The sequence below is a fragment of the Astatotilapia calliptera genome, chromosome 10 (genome assembly GCF_964374335.1).
Source record: "Astatotilapia calliptera chromosome 10, fAstCal68.1, whole genome shotgun sequence".
NCBI classification, from domain to species: Eukaryota; Metazoa; Chordata; class Actinopteri; order Cichliformes; family Cichlidae; genus Astatotilapia; species Astatotilapia calliptera.
Window position 1 is genome coordinate 10,485,002 of NC_137431.1, and position 16,540 is coordinate 10,501,541.

Here is a 16,540-nt window from a genome sequence, read left to right on the forward strand (position 1 = left end):
CTTGGAAGATAAATAGAATCTGTAAACATTAAATAAAGACGAGACAGGATGGGGGGGGAGAAACACAGACAGAGGAAGTACTGCGTCATGCTCTCCCTGAGCATTTCCCCAGGTCACTGGAGTGAGAAACATAAAGCTCTGTCTCCAAAAGCAAACTCCCAGGCTTACATAACCTGTTTTGGAGTCATTTGGAGATAGAGTAGACTACTGTGTGTTGCTTGCTTGAAAGTGAATTTGGCACAGAGCGTGGTTCTGTCTCAGCAAGGATTTAGTCTCATTTCTGATAGAAGTTTGATTAAGAAAGTGACAAAAATGTGCATGCAGTCTGTGCATGTTACTCTCCATATTGGTTAATGATGAACACGATGAAGGTGATCAGGTAATAGTGTTCTGGTATAGCTGCTGTTTCATTATGCATTTTAATGTCATTTCCTAATTTAGTTTTATTCCATTTGTTTCATGTGGTTGCATGGTATTTAATTGAATACATTCTGGGAAACCTTATACCACACGAATGCACAGTATCATCTTCTCATCTTCCTACCTGTTTACACCAAAAAATAATCTTTAATGGGTACGACAAGGTTTATGATAATAATAATATTTAAACACTTTATTATGCTAAATAAAAAACATCACTTTTTTAATAATTCAAAAATCTCAATGCAAATAACTGAATTAAATAAATCAGCTGTTTGCAAGGTCAAAATAATAGTATTTCACATACAATTAAAATTCCAGGCTTAAGTCTTGGCTTCATGAAGCACACGTGTGCTTTAAAACACATTCCTGATGTTTTATTAGGAAAAGGTTACATTTTAATACACTGAGTGTAACTGCAGAGGACCAAGAGTGCCCACTTTAATATAAAGCGCTCTGTTATTGCAACATGGAGAGGATCTGGAAACTCCGTATGGAACCTTTTATACATTGAATTAGTGCTCCAGTTATAATCCACCATGCTTAACCTTTATTTGTTTCTTTTGATTGATTCAGCCCAGTTGGTGTATCGTGCAAATATACAGGATCAAGAAAAAGGTAAGATAAAGCACATCAACCAGACTAAGAGCAGAATGTGAGACAGGAGGAGGGAGCATCGAGGAGGCAGGGTGGGTATAGTGGTGGCTGCTGGCGCTCTCTGCAGTACAGATCTGCTGAGAGCACCAGAGCAGAGCTCCTCGACAGATCACAGCCGCAGGGTTCCCACTGCAGTTTAGAGGGAAACCTTACACCAAAATATTATACAAGGGGACAACAGTCAGAACAACTAACAGGACAGAAGGTAAAGGAAAGTGGAGGACAAGAAAAGAAGTGATGAGACAAACTGACAGAGGAGGTAAGAAGCACTGCATGAGGTTTTCTGCTCTTTCTTGGACCGACAGAACTTCCAGGGGGGCGAAGCGCTTTGTGTTCTACTTTTAGAGTCCTTTTAATTATTTATCTTCTCACTTATTTTGGTCTGTGAAAAGCAACTTTGCTTTTTAAAAAGTTTAACGTAAAGGTCTGAAGCCAGAGAACAGGAAATGTTGAACATTTTCTAGTTGTTTGGGTACTGCTTGTGTATATTTGTATGTTTTTCTTTTGAGTGTTTCTGCATGCCTTTCTGAATGAGAGAGTGGAACACGCCTGAGTGCTTTAGGTACTAATGTGTGACAGCTTGGAAGCATATTGTAAGTAAAATTGTCTTGCACATAAGCTGTGGAGCAAAGGCTTAATCGTATCCCTTTTCTTCACAAGGAGCTGCTTGAAGGACCTCATGATGTCACATGAAGCAGATTCGTTTTTGTGATAACAATCACGGGAAACATTAAGTTCAAACATTCCTTGAGATACATTGAAGAAAGTCTACCCATCTGCCACTGCATCTACCTCAGGATGGCTGGCTGTACCAGCCGCTGCAGACAGGGGGTGCTCAAATTAATCCAGTCCCTGCAGAGATTGGTCTCAGGAACCCTCACAAAAGGTACTTTGTACTGATGCACTCACGTATTCTGAGCCTCTTGAGTGTTAGCTAACTTAGATACAGTGAGGTCTTATGGGTACTCCTGTGTATGCATGTGAATTCAGTTCAGTTCCTTTTTCTTTATGTGGCAACACATCACAAGATAGTTTATTATTGCCTTTGAACAGTTAGGCCAAACTTTACTTGATATAGAAAAATGAGTATTCCCTGTCACCAAGCACTTGGCAAAAAGTGGATGGATGTTGGACATTTTCCACCACCACTCTCTCTCTCGCCCCCTACAAAGCAATGCTTTGATCAGCTTAATGTTGTCTTCCTGCAGTTGATCTAAAATAATTTGCTAGTAAGTGTCCCTGTTTTCTGATATCCTGTTTGTTGTACTTTATATCAGTGACAGATTTCAGCTGCCTTCTAATAGCACTCAGTTTTGCTTTAATTAAAGAAGCTCAAAGATTCCTAAAGATATATTGAAGAAAGCCTACCCATCTGCCACTGCCTCTACCTTTCTCAAGCATAATTTATACGTCTGTGTTAAACTTAACGTAGAGCCTTTAACATAGCTTATGAAAGCGACAGATACTGTTGCCACGGTGAGCCCCATTTGCACTGCAATTTCACCACCAAAACATCAGCTGACGATGGTGTTGATCCATTCGCTCCAGTCTATTTCAAAAATGGTGGCAGAAGAAGAATTATCCAGAAATGAGCGGGACAAAGTGACAGTACAGATCACATTGCAGGTGTAGTCGATGCAATATGTCGCAACATTCCTGAGGAGGGACACATCAGCTTACAGAGTAGGTTATGCTGTAGGTTATAGTGCAGGGTTTCAGAAAGGATTATGGTTATAGCGTACCTACGAAACATAATTCAGTAGCCACATGCAAAACACAACAGGAAATAGCTCGCTTCGTACTACTGGAAATACTTTGTGTGGGTTGTGAAGAAGCCGCCCGAATAGACTGCTCAGGAGACAGCACAACTCGGATGACGCTGTGTGTAGCCCACAGATCAGTTATTTGTGACACTGTCCCCTGGTGACAGAAAACAGCTACAGCATGTAGCTGAAAGTCTGCAATTCTTTCCCGTAGAATCTGCAAAAGCGATGTTTGAGCCATTTGGCTAAGCCTGGTGGGGGGGTTTGTTTTGTTTTGTTTTGTTTTGTTTTGTTGCATACAACCACAGGTTTCCTAAATCTTTCACACTGCATAGCCAAATACCTACCCAAATGTGGTGCCATAGTCCTAACAAGGTTCAGGCCTGCAGTGCGTATGTGAAAGTGGTTGTAGGCTCAAGTGTTGGAATAAGAAGGCCTATAGGAGAAAAGAAGAGCAGTGAGAAACAACAAGCAATCAATACTGGGCAGGTCGGTGAGGCTAGTAGCTGCAGATCCAAAACTTACAGCCAAGAAGCCAGAGATACTTGTAGAAAGGTACAAAGAGAAAATGCGGTGGAGAGAAAACACAGAATTGAAATGCAATGATGGCATAAATCCACACCGAGTGAAAAACAGGAAAAGAAAGGGGTGCCTGTTAGTCCAAGCCTAGCAGCAGAAATCTGTCAAATTATGATCCCATCATTCATTCCGCTGAAAGTTCATATTAAGACTGTAATAGGATTGTTTTTCTGACATAGATTTAATTTGAATTCCACGATTGAGCCATTGTGTGGTCTATTAAGCAAGAGGCACATGTTCTGTCATCGTGTCTTTAAAAATTACAGTTGCTACAGTTGCAGGAAAGAGTTTATGAATCCCTTGTACTTTTTTTGTGTTTAAATTTCTGCATTAATATGACCTAAGCATAAAAGCTGTAAAAGCAGATAAACCAAACCAAGTTAAGGAAATAATGCAAACATTTTGAATGTTGCTATTTATTCACACAGCTTTATGTAACTGTCTGGAACATGGGAACTGATACACTAGAAATGTAACTTACACATTCAAGCCCTACATGTCATATATTTCTTCATTGTTTTTAAATCATTCTTCAATCTTTGATCTATGTATGATGTGTTGCTAAATTACATTTTTGTAAAGTGTCTTGCAAAAAAACCTGAATGATACTAATTTAGCGTTTCTTATAGGTTGCATAAAAATGCTGTTTTTTACTGTGTTAGCTTACTGTGCTGAAGCATAAACGTCAGTACAGTACTACATGTGTTAACAGTTGGTGTTGGGTTAGGTATATCAACCTTTTGAATTTGAGGGAAAAAGTTGAAATTTTGAGATTGCAAACCCAAAATTTTGAGATAATAACCAAAAATGATTACATTTTTGGTTATTATTGAGGACCACCTACAAAAAAAAATTGACCTTCCATAAATTATGTGACTTATCTTTAGCTAATAAGATATTTCAGATATGTCAATATTTCATTTGGACATATCTGTATACTTTTAATTTTCATCTACATCTAGTAAGCTTTGCTATAGAGACTCACATGTGCAGAAAAACACAAGTAAAACAAACGCCAGGAAATTCTCCTTCTTGTATGACATGCATGCTTTGAGTGGCTTTGAGTTAAATGATGAGGTCATTTAACTCTCATCTGCACATAGCTCACAGGCTGAGGCTGTGGTGTACTCTAAACTTCTTCTATTCATCATGCTTTAGTGCTTGTTTGCTTTTTCTGCCCCTTTCTCAGTTATAGTTAAAAAGTTACTTTTCACCTAAGCTGCAAAAATCAAACGCTGAGTCACGATGTCAGAGTGCAGCTGCGAGTATGTCACGACTAAAAAAACACACACAAACACAGTACTGCTCTCACTTTCAGAAGAACCTGTGGTCTGATATAAATTTAAAATTCACCCTACGCACATGTATGGAGCATAAAATATTTGTGCAGGTGCAGGCAGCGCTTCATTTTAACACTCGCTGTGGGCCACAAATTCCAAATTTATGTATTTTTACCACTTCTTTACTTTTCCATCTAGAAGCATTTGGATACTCTTACTATCTACCTCTAAATTATTTGCAGCCATAAGCACTCTGAGAAATTGATTTTTCACAGGGCAAAGAAAGAAACTTGCAAACTGAGAAACACATCAGATACTGTCAACAAACTGACAATGACAGCATGATGCCTGAATTGTACGTTTTTACACATAAACAGCTACTATCATGCATAATGAAGGATGAATCTGTTGACACATTTCCCACAGCTTGTGTTACAAATGCAAATATGCATTTACAGGAGCAACAAGCTCAATGTTTTTCATTGAATTAAGCAGGAATCCAGCCAGGCTTAGGTTTATAATAATGAACTAACCAAAATCTTACTTACTCTGTTACATGTGCAGTGTTTGTCCAGTGTTTTTTCATCTGCAATGAGAAAAATAGTATGTAAATCCTTTGTAGCATGAACCTATGTGATATAAACTGGTGTTTTAGTCAGCCGCTGAGCTATTCTAAAAATTATCCAACCAACTCATGGCAGTGAGTAGGCTGACTATCTAGGTCATGCAACACAATCGCATAACGTAGCTATTTGACTGAAACAATCCCAAACCTACTTTTTTATGGTTAGGAGCTAATCCTTTACCAAAGGAACGAAGGATTACAGTTTATAGCAGACTTGGTTATCAAGATGATATCTGGTTCTCTCATTATTTGTAGACGTTAGTTATATTTTTCTTTGCATTCTTAAAGGATGCATAACTGATCAAATGTAATGTAAATTATGTTGAGCATCCACTTGCTTGATACTGTGCATCTGGACATTTGTTGCTTCTGTCCAAAATGTTCTATTGTGCTTCGCTGACCTTTACTGACTTAAAGTTAAGATGCGTGCGCATTGGGCAGCATAAGGGCCGAGTCTTCATTTAGCTTCATAATTAAATGTCACAGAGTTAATTAAGAGCCACTGGTCAAAATACATTTAAGTGGTCTAAACGGGGATTTAATAAATCTATGATTTTATGCCACAGTGGGGGTTTTAAACCTTTGGAATTTTTACATTTATACAATGTTAGTTTCTCATTGCCATAGCTCAAGATGAACAGGCACAACTATCCATCCATGCAAAAACACAGGCAAACATAATATTTCTTCCACGTATCCAATTCAGGGTCACAGGAGGAATGATAACAAACATTATTCAAAGTTTTAAACATCATAGGTATTAATTTGATTTTGGTGCTTACATGGAGGGGGTTGATCTTGTAATGTGCGGTTACAGCATGAAGTAACAATGTCTTGTTTAGCTTTGAGCCCTTCCTCTGCACAGTTTAATTATAATCAGATTTCACAAGCACTTGCTTCCAGATTGCGGCAGAGGAAGACCGCATGCTAAAGTATGCACGGATGAAGACATGAAAACATGCACATATGTTCTCATAAACATTAACACACAAGCAAGCTATTTAGAGCTATTTTAACAGCTATATTCTATGTTGTTTTTTGCATTTTTCCTTGCATACACTATAGACAAAAATGAACTGTCTTATCTTTAGTCTTATGCCTTAAGTCTTATTAAGTTCAGCAGCATGCATATTCATCCTCAGACCTTTAAACATTGCAAACCAAGTGAGGATACAGTAGTTATGATATGCCTCGGGGCTGCAGCTGACTTACTGTTATTCCTGTTTCTAACATTACATTGTACTTTATGCTCTTTACATAGTGCTTTCCTTGTAAAATAAAAAAAAATAGTTTCCATGTAAAGATACAAAGGAGTAGCACTAGTAGCTTCAGTGTTTTGACAGTTGCTCTGACCTTGCATTCATGTTAGTGCACATTTAAAAATGGCTGTCCTCCCTGTTGTTATAAAAAGAGACAGTGACCTCTCACAGCACATTTTAAAAGCAAGATGGCAGAGTGCAGCCTCAAACATTCAGCTAGAGGCAACTTTTTTCGAATTTTACAGCACGTGAGAAACCAGCTAAAAGGCCTCAGACAAAGGGAGGGACTTGTGAGGTATATTTTGAGTGAGTTATATATATTTTGCTGTGACGTACTGATGTTGTAGTGCAACATCCAGGGAATCTGAATGTCAAACCTAATGGGAAATCTGATGCTGTGCATTACCTGACAAAGTAAAGAAAAACCTCTTTTTGAACTGACGGGACTCTGACAGAATGACTGACAAGGAAACTGGAACAGCACACAGATTTAATTTTATTAAGGACAACTTTTAACAAATACTATTTCAAACTTTTTTTTGATGTGTTGTTTAACCACAACAGCAGACATACAGTTTAGCTTTAGGAAAAAAATGTCTGTGTTTTTAACGTTGAATGTATTTAAAAGAATTTCACAATTAAAACAATATCATTTCTTAAATACCACAAGACCACTCCCAGATCTGAATGGTAAAAAAAATAGATTCAACACTACCCCATCAATTTGCATGAAAATATATATCCTCTATTTCGAGATAAAAATTGTGGCATTGTTGCTGAAATGTCCCTGCTGTTTTTGTAAACAAGCAAAGTTTTGTACCTACGAAACAATCACCTTTAGATTGCTTGGAAGAATTAAAACTTCCATCCTTTGCTCATGATCCATCTCTATCACGTTTCCTGAAATTCAGTTAGCGTGTAGATGTAGGCTGTAGGTGGGTTTGTGGTTGCATGTCTTTTTTTTAAAGATGGAATAGACTCCACCCATTCCACGGCCCTAGGTAGGAGCTGAAATGGATGGATAGATGGAAGGATGGATGGATCATTTGCAAGCAGCTTCTTCCCTGTAAGCATGTTTTCAATGAGGTCTGTTGTTGTAATTGTTTGCCAACACTCACACAATAAACTACAGAGTTTATAGTTTACTATAGCCACAGCTTACTATGGACCTAGAAAACTATACCCATAAAATTAAATTTGCCATTATATTCAAACTCATGAGGTAAAGATTATCTTTATCACAACTTCAACATCTACTTTTAAAATTTAGTTCACATCATGCAATCATGCAAACTGACAATCATCTTTGTTTAGATACGGGAAACGAGACACATCTGGGGAAGCACATAAAAAATGCATGGTTCAACAAACACAATAGATTTATACTGTCTTTTGTGTAGACCCAGGTCCTGAAAACACGAAGAGTGCAGGTAAAGACAGAAACCTTTCCTACCCGACCTCATGCTGCACCTGTCTCTCACTATTACAAGTCACATGTGTCCTCTAAGAGCATAACCTTGCAGCAGTGGTTCTGTCACCACACACTGCAGAGTTAGATTCAAATCTATGGCTCAAGCTCTTCTAACGTAGCATCTATTTTGTTCAAAACCCGCATAAGAGTTATCTGGCATTAAGCTCCGGTTTTACAACCATCTTCCTTAAAAAAAAAAAATCTTTCTCCTCTGATTCTTTCCCTTTTTTTGTGACTGTAGAATCAGTGGATTGGAGCTGACAGTGTGTGTCTCTGCTTTTAATTTTTTACATCACCTCACTACATACTTTTATGTAACCGTCTTCTTCTAGATTTATTTTTATCTCTTGCTCTTTCCTCCTCCGTGGGTGTGTACCATTACTCCTGTCCAGCCACGTTGTTTTACTACTTGGTATTTATATGCAGAATCTCCTATGGTTAGATGGCTATTCGATCCAGCGAACAGTATGGTTATGTTTGCTCAGCCACATTTCTGTGGAATTCCTCTTTCATGTTCATATTTAGTAGTTCCCTGAGGATTTTTGCATGTGATGCATTAAATCGGGAGCAAAACTTGTTTTGAATGGTGACATGAGCTGCTGCTTGCATCAGGAACTGTTACGCTCTGCTGCCATCTGTCGTTTAACAAGTAACTCCACAGCATTAGAAACTTGAGCTCATGTGTTAGAGTTCTCTGCTGAGAAAACCTAACCCTCTAATGCACTTTGTATCATGATCAATACTTGCCATAAATTCAAAACGTTATGGACAAAATTCTTTTTTTGTCTAAAATTAACATTGTTGTTAACAAAAAGGTGCCAAAAATCTCCAATGTATCAAATGTGATATAAAAAATATATAATAAATATATAATAATTTCACACAACATGATATAGCAAAATGATTTTTGTGGATTTTGTTATGGGGTTATTAAACATCTCAGTTCCAAAAAATCTGAATTTTCTGGCTATTTTTGATGGGTTTTGTCTTGCAGGGTTAAAAACACTTTGTAAGAACATTCACACTAAATTTGTGACAGTCTGTTTTCAAGATGCTTGATGCATTTTCGGGGGTTTTTTTTAGTATTATTATTATTATTATTATCTAGCCTCCTGAAATAAAGCATCATTTTGCACTCACAGATAACTTAATACACATTTCAAAGTGGCAAAAAGGGGAGCTGTGGGTATTCGCCTAAAGATTCAAAAGTCATCAAATACAGGTAAATCAAAAAGATGTGATGAAAGCCAAAGCAGCTTCATTAATGGTGAATGCATAATAATAACCACAATTAATAAAAACGCTTTCAAATTTAGTACATATGATAAATAGTCTTCATCAATAATAATTGTATCATGTATTTTAGTTTATTATTTCCAATCTGATCTTTGTTATCACATCTGACAACAAACAATGACACTTAAATCTAGATGCTTAACATTTTATTCACCATACTGTGAATTTGTTAACAATTTTCAAATGTTACTGAGATTTGTTATATAGCATTCATTACAGATAAGTGACTCCAGTCTCAGTGTTTGGATTACAATTAGCATCATATTGTCACAGATACACACAAAGGTTGAGCCACAGCTTTCTAATAAGACACAGTCTTCAGGCTTAGTTTTTCTTAAATCTTTAAAAGTTAAAGCTTAAATTTGTATTCTTATATTAATAAATAGTTATTACAATAAAAACAAGCTTTAATCATCAGTCAAACCTTGAAAATGATACCATCCAATTAATCTTTATATGACGCATTAAATCAGTGATTCCCAAGGTGTAAGCTGATGGCATCTGGTGGGCCATGAAGGTACTGCAGGTGTACAGGTCCATCCATCCATTTAATTTTACTTTACAACAAATGCATTTCTAATTCTTAATTTTCATAAGAGTCGTACATTTTGAAGATAGGATTTAATTTTAAAACTATCTCCTTTTAAACATTTGTATTATCATATATAAAAAAATAAACATACTTACTTTGAAATCATATGAGATGGCTTCCTGAGATTATTCTATTAAAACGTTCCTTATGGAATCCTAAAGAATCATTGTAATTCAGCTTATTATATTAATAATGGCATTAATAATAAGTAGTATGTAGTTGTATTAACAGTAAAATATATATTACCCATTTATGTTTAGTTTATTTGATTTTGTATTTCATAAGAAACAAAAGTAATTAATATACACAAATTTACTTGACAGTGAAAAGCACCACAAACTCCAGGAATGTCCCCATTTTTTCCAGAAAGCTGCTATACTAGCTTCAAAAGCTGTTGTGTAATAATTCCCATCTCAGTAGTAGCTCTAAAAAGGACACAACTGAATGTCAGGTTAAAGAAAGAAGACGAGACGACATAATTTAAAGATGCAAGTTCTTGCATAGTCAGACTAGAAAGCCACATGAGGTCTGAAACTGCTGTCTCAGCCCACTGGAGGGAAAGTGATTCCTGTCCAATCATCATTTGGTTCACTTGATTTACATGGCAATTGCAGGTTGAAATAACTGTTAGAGGAAGTAGTAAGAGGAGTTTAATGATAACGATGAGCTGCCTTTAATGCGTGCATGAGCATGCATTCATACAGAATACCAAAAGCAGATGGAGCAATGAAACACTTTGGGAAATAAAAGGACATGTGGCAGTGAAAAGAACAGTCTTTCATGTGCACTATCATTATTTGCATTCAAATTACAGGATTTCTTGTGAATGTGTTATTTTAACCAGCCACCGAGCACACAATGCACCAAATCCCTACAGCATGTCTGATATCTGATGAATCCACAAGAGGACTGGCCCATGTTGGGCTGCAATGTGTGTATGCTGTGTGGCGGTCAAGGGCAGAGCCCCTGGCAGGTCAAACCCCAGCTGTTGAAAGTGGTTGTTGGGGCATGGAATATTACCTCACCGTAGAGTTAGGAGCTTGAGCTCTTGCAGTTGAGAAGTACTGGCTAGATATAGTGGGATGCAACTCAATGCCCAGGTTAGTTCTGGATGTCAGGCTGGACTCTATTCCAATCTTAGAGACCAGATGCAGGGGTGTGTATACTTATCTCTTGGTTTTGCTGCCTGTATGTTGGGTTTTTCGTAAGGGAATCGTGTAATTTTCCAAAAGCATAAAGGGATTTTTTTACTGGAACCAGGAGCAACTAAATCTAAACACACAGTATAGGCAGTGCACAAATGTGCCTCTTGCTTTGCTCAGGGCATACTGACTATGCAAGAAAGAGCAAACAGTTGTGTCAGCTGTGTTTCAGAACCAAAGATAACACCTCTCTCATCTCATATTTTTATTTAAAAAAAAACACTAACCAAAGTAGCAATGGAAAACAACATGACTGATAAAATCATAAATAATGGCTGATTAGTGTACAAGGTCCAAGTGTGTCCTTCCCACTGTTTGTAGAAGGGGTTGTATGTGAATTAGAGAAAAGATTTTGAAGAGATTATGAAGCCAGACTGCAATGCAGCGTCCTTGAATGTCTGTCATAGTGCAGGGTGATATGGTGCACTAAGACTGTTCCAGATGGCAAACATCTGTCACAAGGATTACACCGGGTTATTTAGTAATCGGAATACTTAATTTCCCATCGCAAGTGTGTGAGTGTGACTGTCTGTATGTCAAGCAGGTTATTTTTGGTGAAGATTATAAACGAGTTAGAAACATCTGTGACACAGTTTACGAATTCTTTATGCTTCCTGAATTATCCAAGAAGGAAAAATAAATACTACTGCATTGAAGAAGGCAGAGAAATCATTACATGAAAGTCACTATACAGAGGGACTATATTTGAATGGATGAAACTGGGATACAAGAAAAATTTAGGACAGACACTTGATATAAAACATGATGGTCCTTAATGTTTTGCAGAATGCCCCTCGCTCAGCTCTCACCATCTTGGCTTTATTGATTTCAGACATCAAGTAAGCAGTAGATCTTGATAACCCCCATTCACTATACAGTCACTTATCTTATTGACTATACAATGATGATCATCTATTTTACTCAAAATTAGATCACAGTTTACAAAACATACATCACTGTGGATTCTCTAAAAGCTGGGGCTACTAACCTGGTTACTGGGGTTGTAAAGTAAGCAGTAGGGTCGTTTTCTCATTGACCGGCATGCAATCAGACTTATTTTTGGAGCCAAAATAGTTGACCTTTTCTAACCTTAAGAAAAAATCCTTAAATTTGCTTCACTTTTCAGATCCAGCGGCTACATCCATCTAACTTCAGATAATATCTAAGTTGAGAGAAGTTTAAATTATTTTAGAATTATGCATGACTTCATGTTTAATTATTTAGTCCATGTTAAGTTCTTTTTCTCAGCACTACCCACACAAAGAAACTGAACTGCACAGCTGATCTAGGGTCAGGCTCCAGAGTTAGGTTGTAAAAAATAATCTGTACTCCCATACAGTGTGGATTTGATCATCATTATTATCATTTTTGCTCATGGATCTTGTTTTTAATACTCAGAACAGAACATATAGACGTCAACTTTCAAGAAACAAGAAAGCTGAAACAGCACTGAAAAAATGGCCCTCAATGAATTTTTTAAAGTGTGAGAGGGTTTTCTGAACCTCGCGTGCACAAACACAGACACACACATACACAAACAAGGAGCGAGACAAAGGCAATACATTTTTTGGTCGGCCGCCAGTAGAATATTTGATTGGATGCAATATCATTCACATTTTTTCTGTGTGTATCTCAATGTTTTTACAAGCAGCTTACAAAGACTGAGCTAACTGCCCTTCAAGTAGCTTCCATAAACTTAGACCATTTGAATTCTCCTGCAGAAATCCACAGTGAAATCTAAATTTTACGCTTTACTGATTAGCTATTTTTTGTTGCTTGTGTTGTTTGTGCTGCAATCCAGCAACCCTGCTTTATTTTCTGAGTTTGAAGGAAAACAAGCATCACTCACCCCCACAGCTTTCCATCCCACGTTACACGCAGTCCACTCTGTGAAGATTCGTTGGCACCGTTTAATACAAATGTTCTTGTTTGTAGCACATTTGATTTGTTTTTTTTTCTAAAAATATTTCTTCAAAATCTCACAATTAACTTTAATTCTTTCTAGATAGAGAAAAAGATGTGCTCCTTTATCCTGTGGTGAGTTAACATAGGCATGCACAAATGCCATCCCAAGTGGGCAGTCTTACATATAGCTACATCCTCATTATGGTACACACTTCAGGGAGCAAATTGCTCATTTGGAGTAGTAACCACTGGGTTGAGAAAATACACGTGTGTGCTTTAAATGCACACACTTCACATGTCAGTAAGCGTTATTAGTGACTACACCACTCTACAATACCACAAGGGCATGAGGAGGCAGGGAGCTCGAAAGAGTGGGGGGGTAAAGGCTGACAGATGAGTAGAGTGAGGCACAGAACAGAGGGAGTGGCGCAAAGAGGCAGGAGCAGCTTGTGCGTGTGAGTGTGTGTGTGTGTCTTTGGAGACAGGGATCAGAAATTCAAGAGAGTCAGCTCAAAGAGGAGAAGCGTCCCCCCGTGACAGATCTGGACCCAGTGAAAGGACTTGACAGGGGCAAAAAAAAAAATCCTGTAAGGTACAGAGCCGTGGAGGGAGGCAGCGACGGGACGACAGGCTGACAAAATCGTGAAGTAAATAGAGGGACTATTACTCTCTGGGTTGTTTTGGCCGGCCTGGCTTCCACAGTGACAACATGGGTGCAGTGGTGGGCACTTTGACCATGCAAACCAAACAGCGGAGACCATCTAGAGGTACGTCGATGTTAGTCACAAAGAGAAGAGATGGAGACGAGACAAAAAGAGCAACAGAAAGCTAGACCAAACTGACAGTAACACTAAGATCGTAGTGTTTGTACACCAGCTGCCAATCATGATATGTCTTTGTTTTAGTTATTTTCTTTGCTTATCCAATGCAAAGAGACTTTATGCTTTCACCCTGTTTTTGCCAAGTGATTTAATTAATTGAACTATGAAGTTAAAGGGGGAAAAAAAGTGGATAATGAATCGTGGAAATGTTACATAGGTTTAATGAAAAGCCAGTAGTGCTGATTCTGTTTTCTCAAACAGAAATCTACAATGTTTACTTCTAGAAGTGGCAGCAGTATTGTGGAGGGTGAAGCATCTCTTACTCACGTTCAGTGACGAGGTACAGCACTTGTGCGGAGATAATGATTTAGAGACAACAGGATGGAAGAAAGATGTCCTTGAAAATAACAGAGCAAAATCACTGCTCTGTCTCTGTAATTATGCCTGTGTGTGTTTGGTGCATGCCCATCGAACGCGCCAGTGAGTGAGTGAAACAGAAACAGAGCGAGGTTTTGGGCATTTGAATTAACACGCAGCTCACATATCATACCTCTCCCTGGCCTTATGCTTGAAAAGCCTGTTGTCATGGAGACTGGGTTGTAGGGGCATAAAGGGAGAGTGTGAGCGCATACTCCACCAGGTTGAATGATGAATTTATGGCAGCGGGAGATCGAGATTAGAACCATGAAAAGGCAGCAAAATAATGACTTTTTAAAAAGACATTGATGAAATGCCCCACGGTATGAGGGTAATGCTTTAAATGCAGATAGGATGAAACCGCTTGTCTGTGTTTTGATAAGAGCCTTTAAATGACCTTTCAGCAAAGCAGGTCATCTAGGGATTGTTTTTAGCTCGAAGTAAGTGGTCTGTTAAAAAATGCGTTGTGGTGCCAGCTGTGAGGAGGTATGTAAGATAGGACAGATAAAGTCTGATCCTGTAGGGGATAAACAGGGACCACAGCCACACAAGAAATGAGACTCAGAGGTAAGCTACAAGTAGGATACAAAATATAGCTTGTTCTAGCAATACTACTCATCACTGAGTATGCATAAATGCTATATATATATATACACTGAACAAAAATATAAACGCAACACTTTTGTTACTGCTCCCATTCCCCATGGGATGGACGTAGAGACCTAAAATTCATTCCAGATACACAATAAAACCATCCCTCCCAAACAGTGGTCACAAATCAGTCCAAATGTGTGGTAGTGGACACATCTGCTATATTGAGATAATCCATCCCACCTCACAGGTGTGCCACATCAGGATGCTGATCTGACATCATGAGTAGTGCACAGGTGTACCTCAGACTGCCCACAACAAAAGGCCACCCTGGAATGTGCAGTTTTTTGCGCTATTGGGGGTCTGGGGACCCAGAACCGGTCAGTATCTGGTGTGACCACCATTTGCCTCATGCAGTGCAACACATCGTCGCATGGAGTCTATCAGATTGTCAATTGTGGCCTGTGGAATGTTGGTCCACTCCACTTCAATGGCTGTGCGAGGTTGTTGGATATTCGTGGGAACTGGTACACGCTGTCGTATACGCCGGTCAAGCACATCCCGAACATGCTCAATGGGTGACATGTCCGGTGAGTATGCTGGCCATGCAAGAACTGGGACATTCTCAGCTGCCATCTGCCCTGAACAATGTGAACCATGATTCATACGTGAAGCGCACACCTCTCCAACGTGCCAGACGCCATCGAATGTGAGCATTTGCCCACACAAGTCTGTTACGGCGACGAGCTGGAGTCAGGTCAAGACCCCGATGAGGACGACGGGCATGCAGTTGAGCGTCCCTGAGACGGTTTCTGACAGTTTGTGCAGAAATTGTTTGGTTGTGCAAACCAATTGTTCCAGCAGCTGTCTGGGTGGCTGGTCTCAGACGATCTTGGAGGTGAACCTGCTGGATGTGGAGGTCCTGGGCTGGTGTGGTTACACGAGGTCTGCGGTTGTGAGGCCGGTTGGATGTGCTGCCATATTCTCTGAAACGCCTGTGAAGACGGCTTATGGTTGAGAAATGAACATTCAATGCACGGGCGACAGATCTGGTTGACATTCCTGCTGTCAGCATGCCAATTGCACGCTCCCTCATTGCTTGTGGCATCTGTGGCATTTTGCTGTGAGACAAAACTGCACATTCCAGGGTGGCCTTTTGTTGTGGGCAGTCTGAGGTACACCTGTGCACTACTCATGATGTCAGAAGAGCATCCTGATGTGGCACACCTGTGAGGTGGGATGGATTATCTCAATATAGCAGATGTGCCCACTACCACACATTTGGACTGATTTGTGACCACTGTTTGGGAGGGATGGTTATATTGTGTATCGGGAATGAATTTTAGGTCTCTACGTCCATCCCATGGGGAATGGGAGCAAAAACAAAAGTGTTGCGTTTATATTTTTGTTCAGTGTATATACACAAAATCATATAACTTATTTTAAGAGGAAGAGGGCTTGTTGTTTTTATCTCTCTAATGCCCTAATATAACTGGTATATATTTGACCAGTATAGCCAATCTGTGCTATACCTGGTTTGTCTTGAAAAAGGTCCTGTATAAACTTTCAACAAAACTTTGAAACACGCAGAGAGATTGCTGTCGCAAATCAAGAAAAACATTCAGGTCAAAATGTGTTCTTAGGATTGGGGGGGCTTGTCCA

The 16,540-nt window shown here is 38.9% G+C and overlaps 1 protein-coding gene across 3 annotated transcripts in view; it reads left to right on the forward strand.

Annotated features, from left to right (window-relative positions):
- Positions 1 to 1,083: 1,083 nt before the first annotated feature.
- Positions 1,084 to 16,540, forward strand: part of kcnip1b (Kv channel interacting protein 1 b) — a 29,273-nt gene continuing 13,816 nt past the window's right edge. The window contains exons 1-2 of one of the 3 annotated variants that reach the window (XM_080307020.1): positions 1,084 to 1,336; positions 1,738 to 1,963. In XM_080307020.1, the coding sequence (XP_080163146.1) occupies positions 1,876 to 1,963 (88 nt within the window). In that variant the 5' untranslated portion in view covers positions 1,084 to 1,336; positions 1,738 to 1,875. Of the gene's footprint in view, positions 1,337 to 1,737; positions 1,964 to 13,440; positions 13,817 to 16,540 lie in introns of those variants that run through there. The other 2 variants (XM_026182429.2, XM_026182430.2) reach the window with 2 other exon arrangements.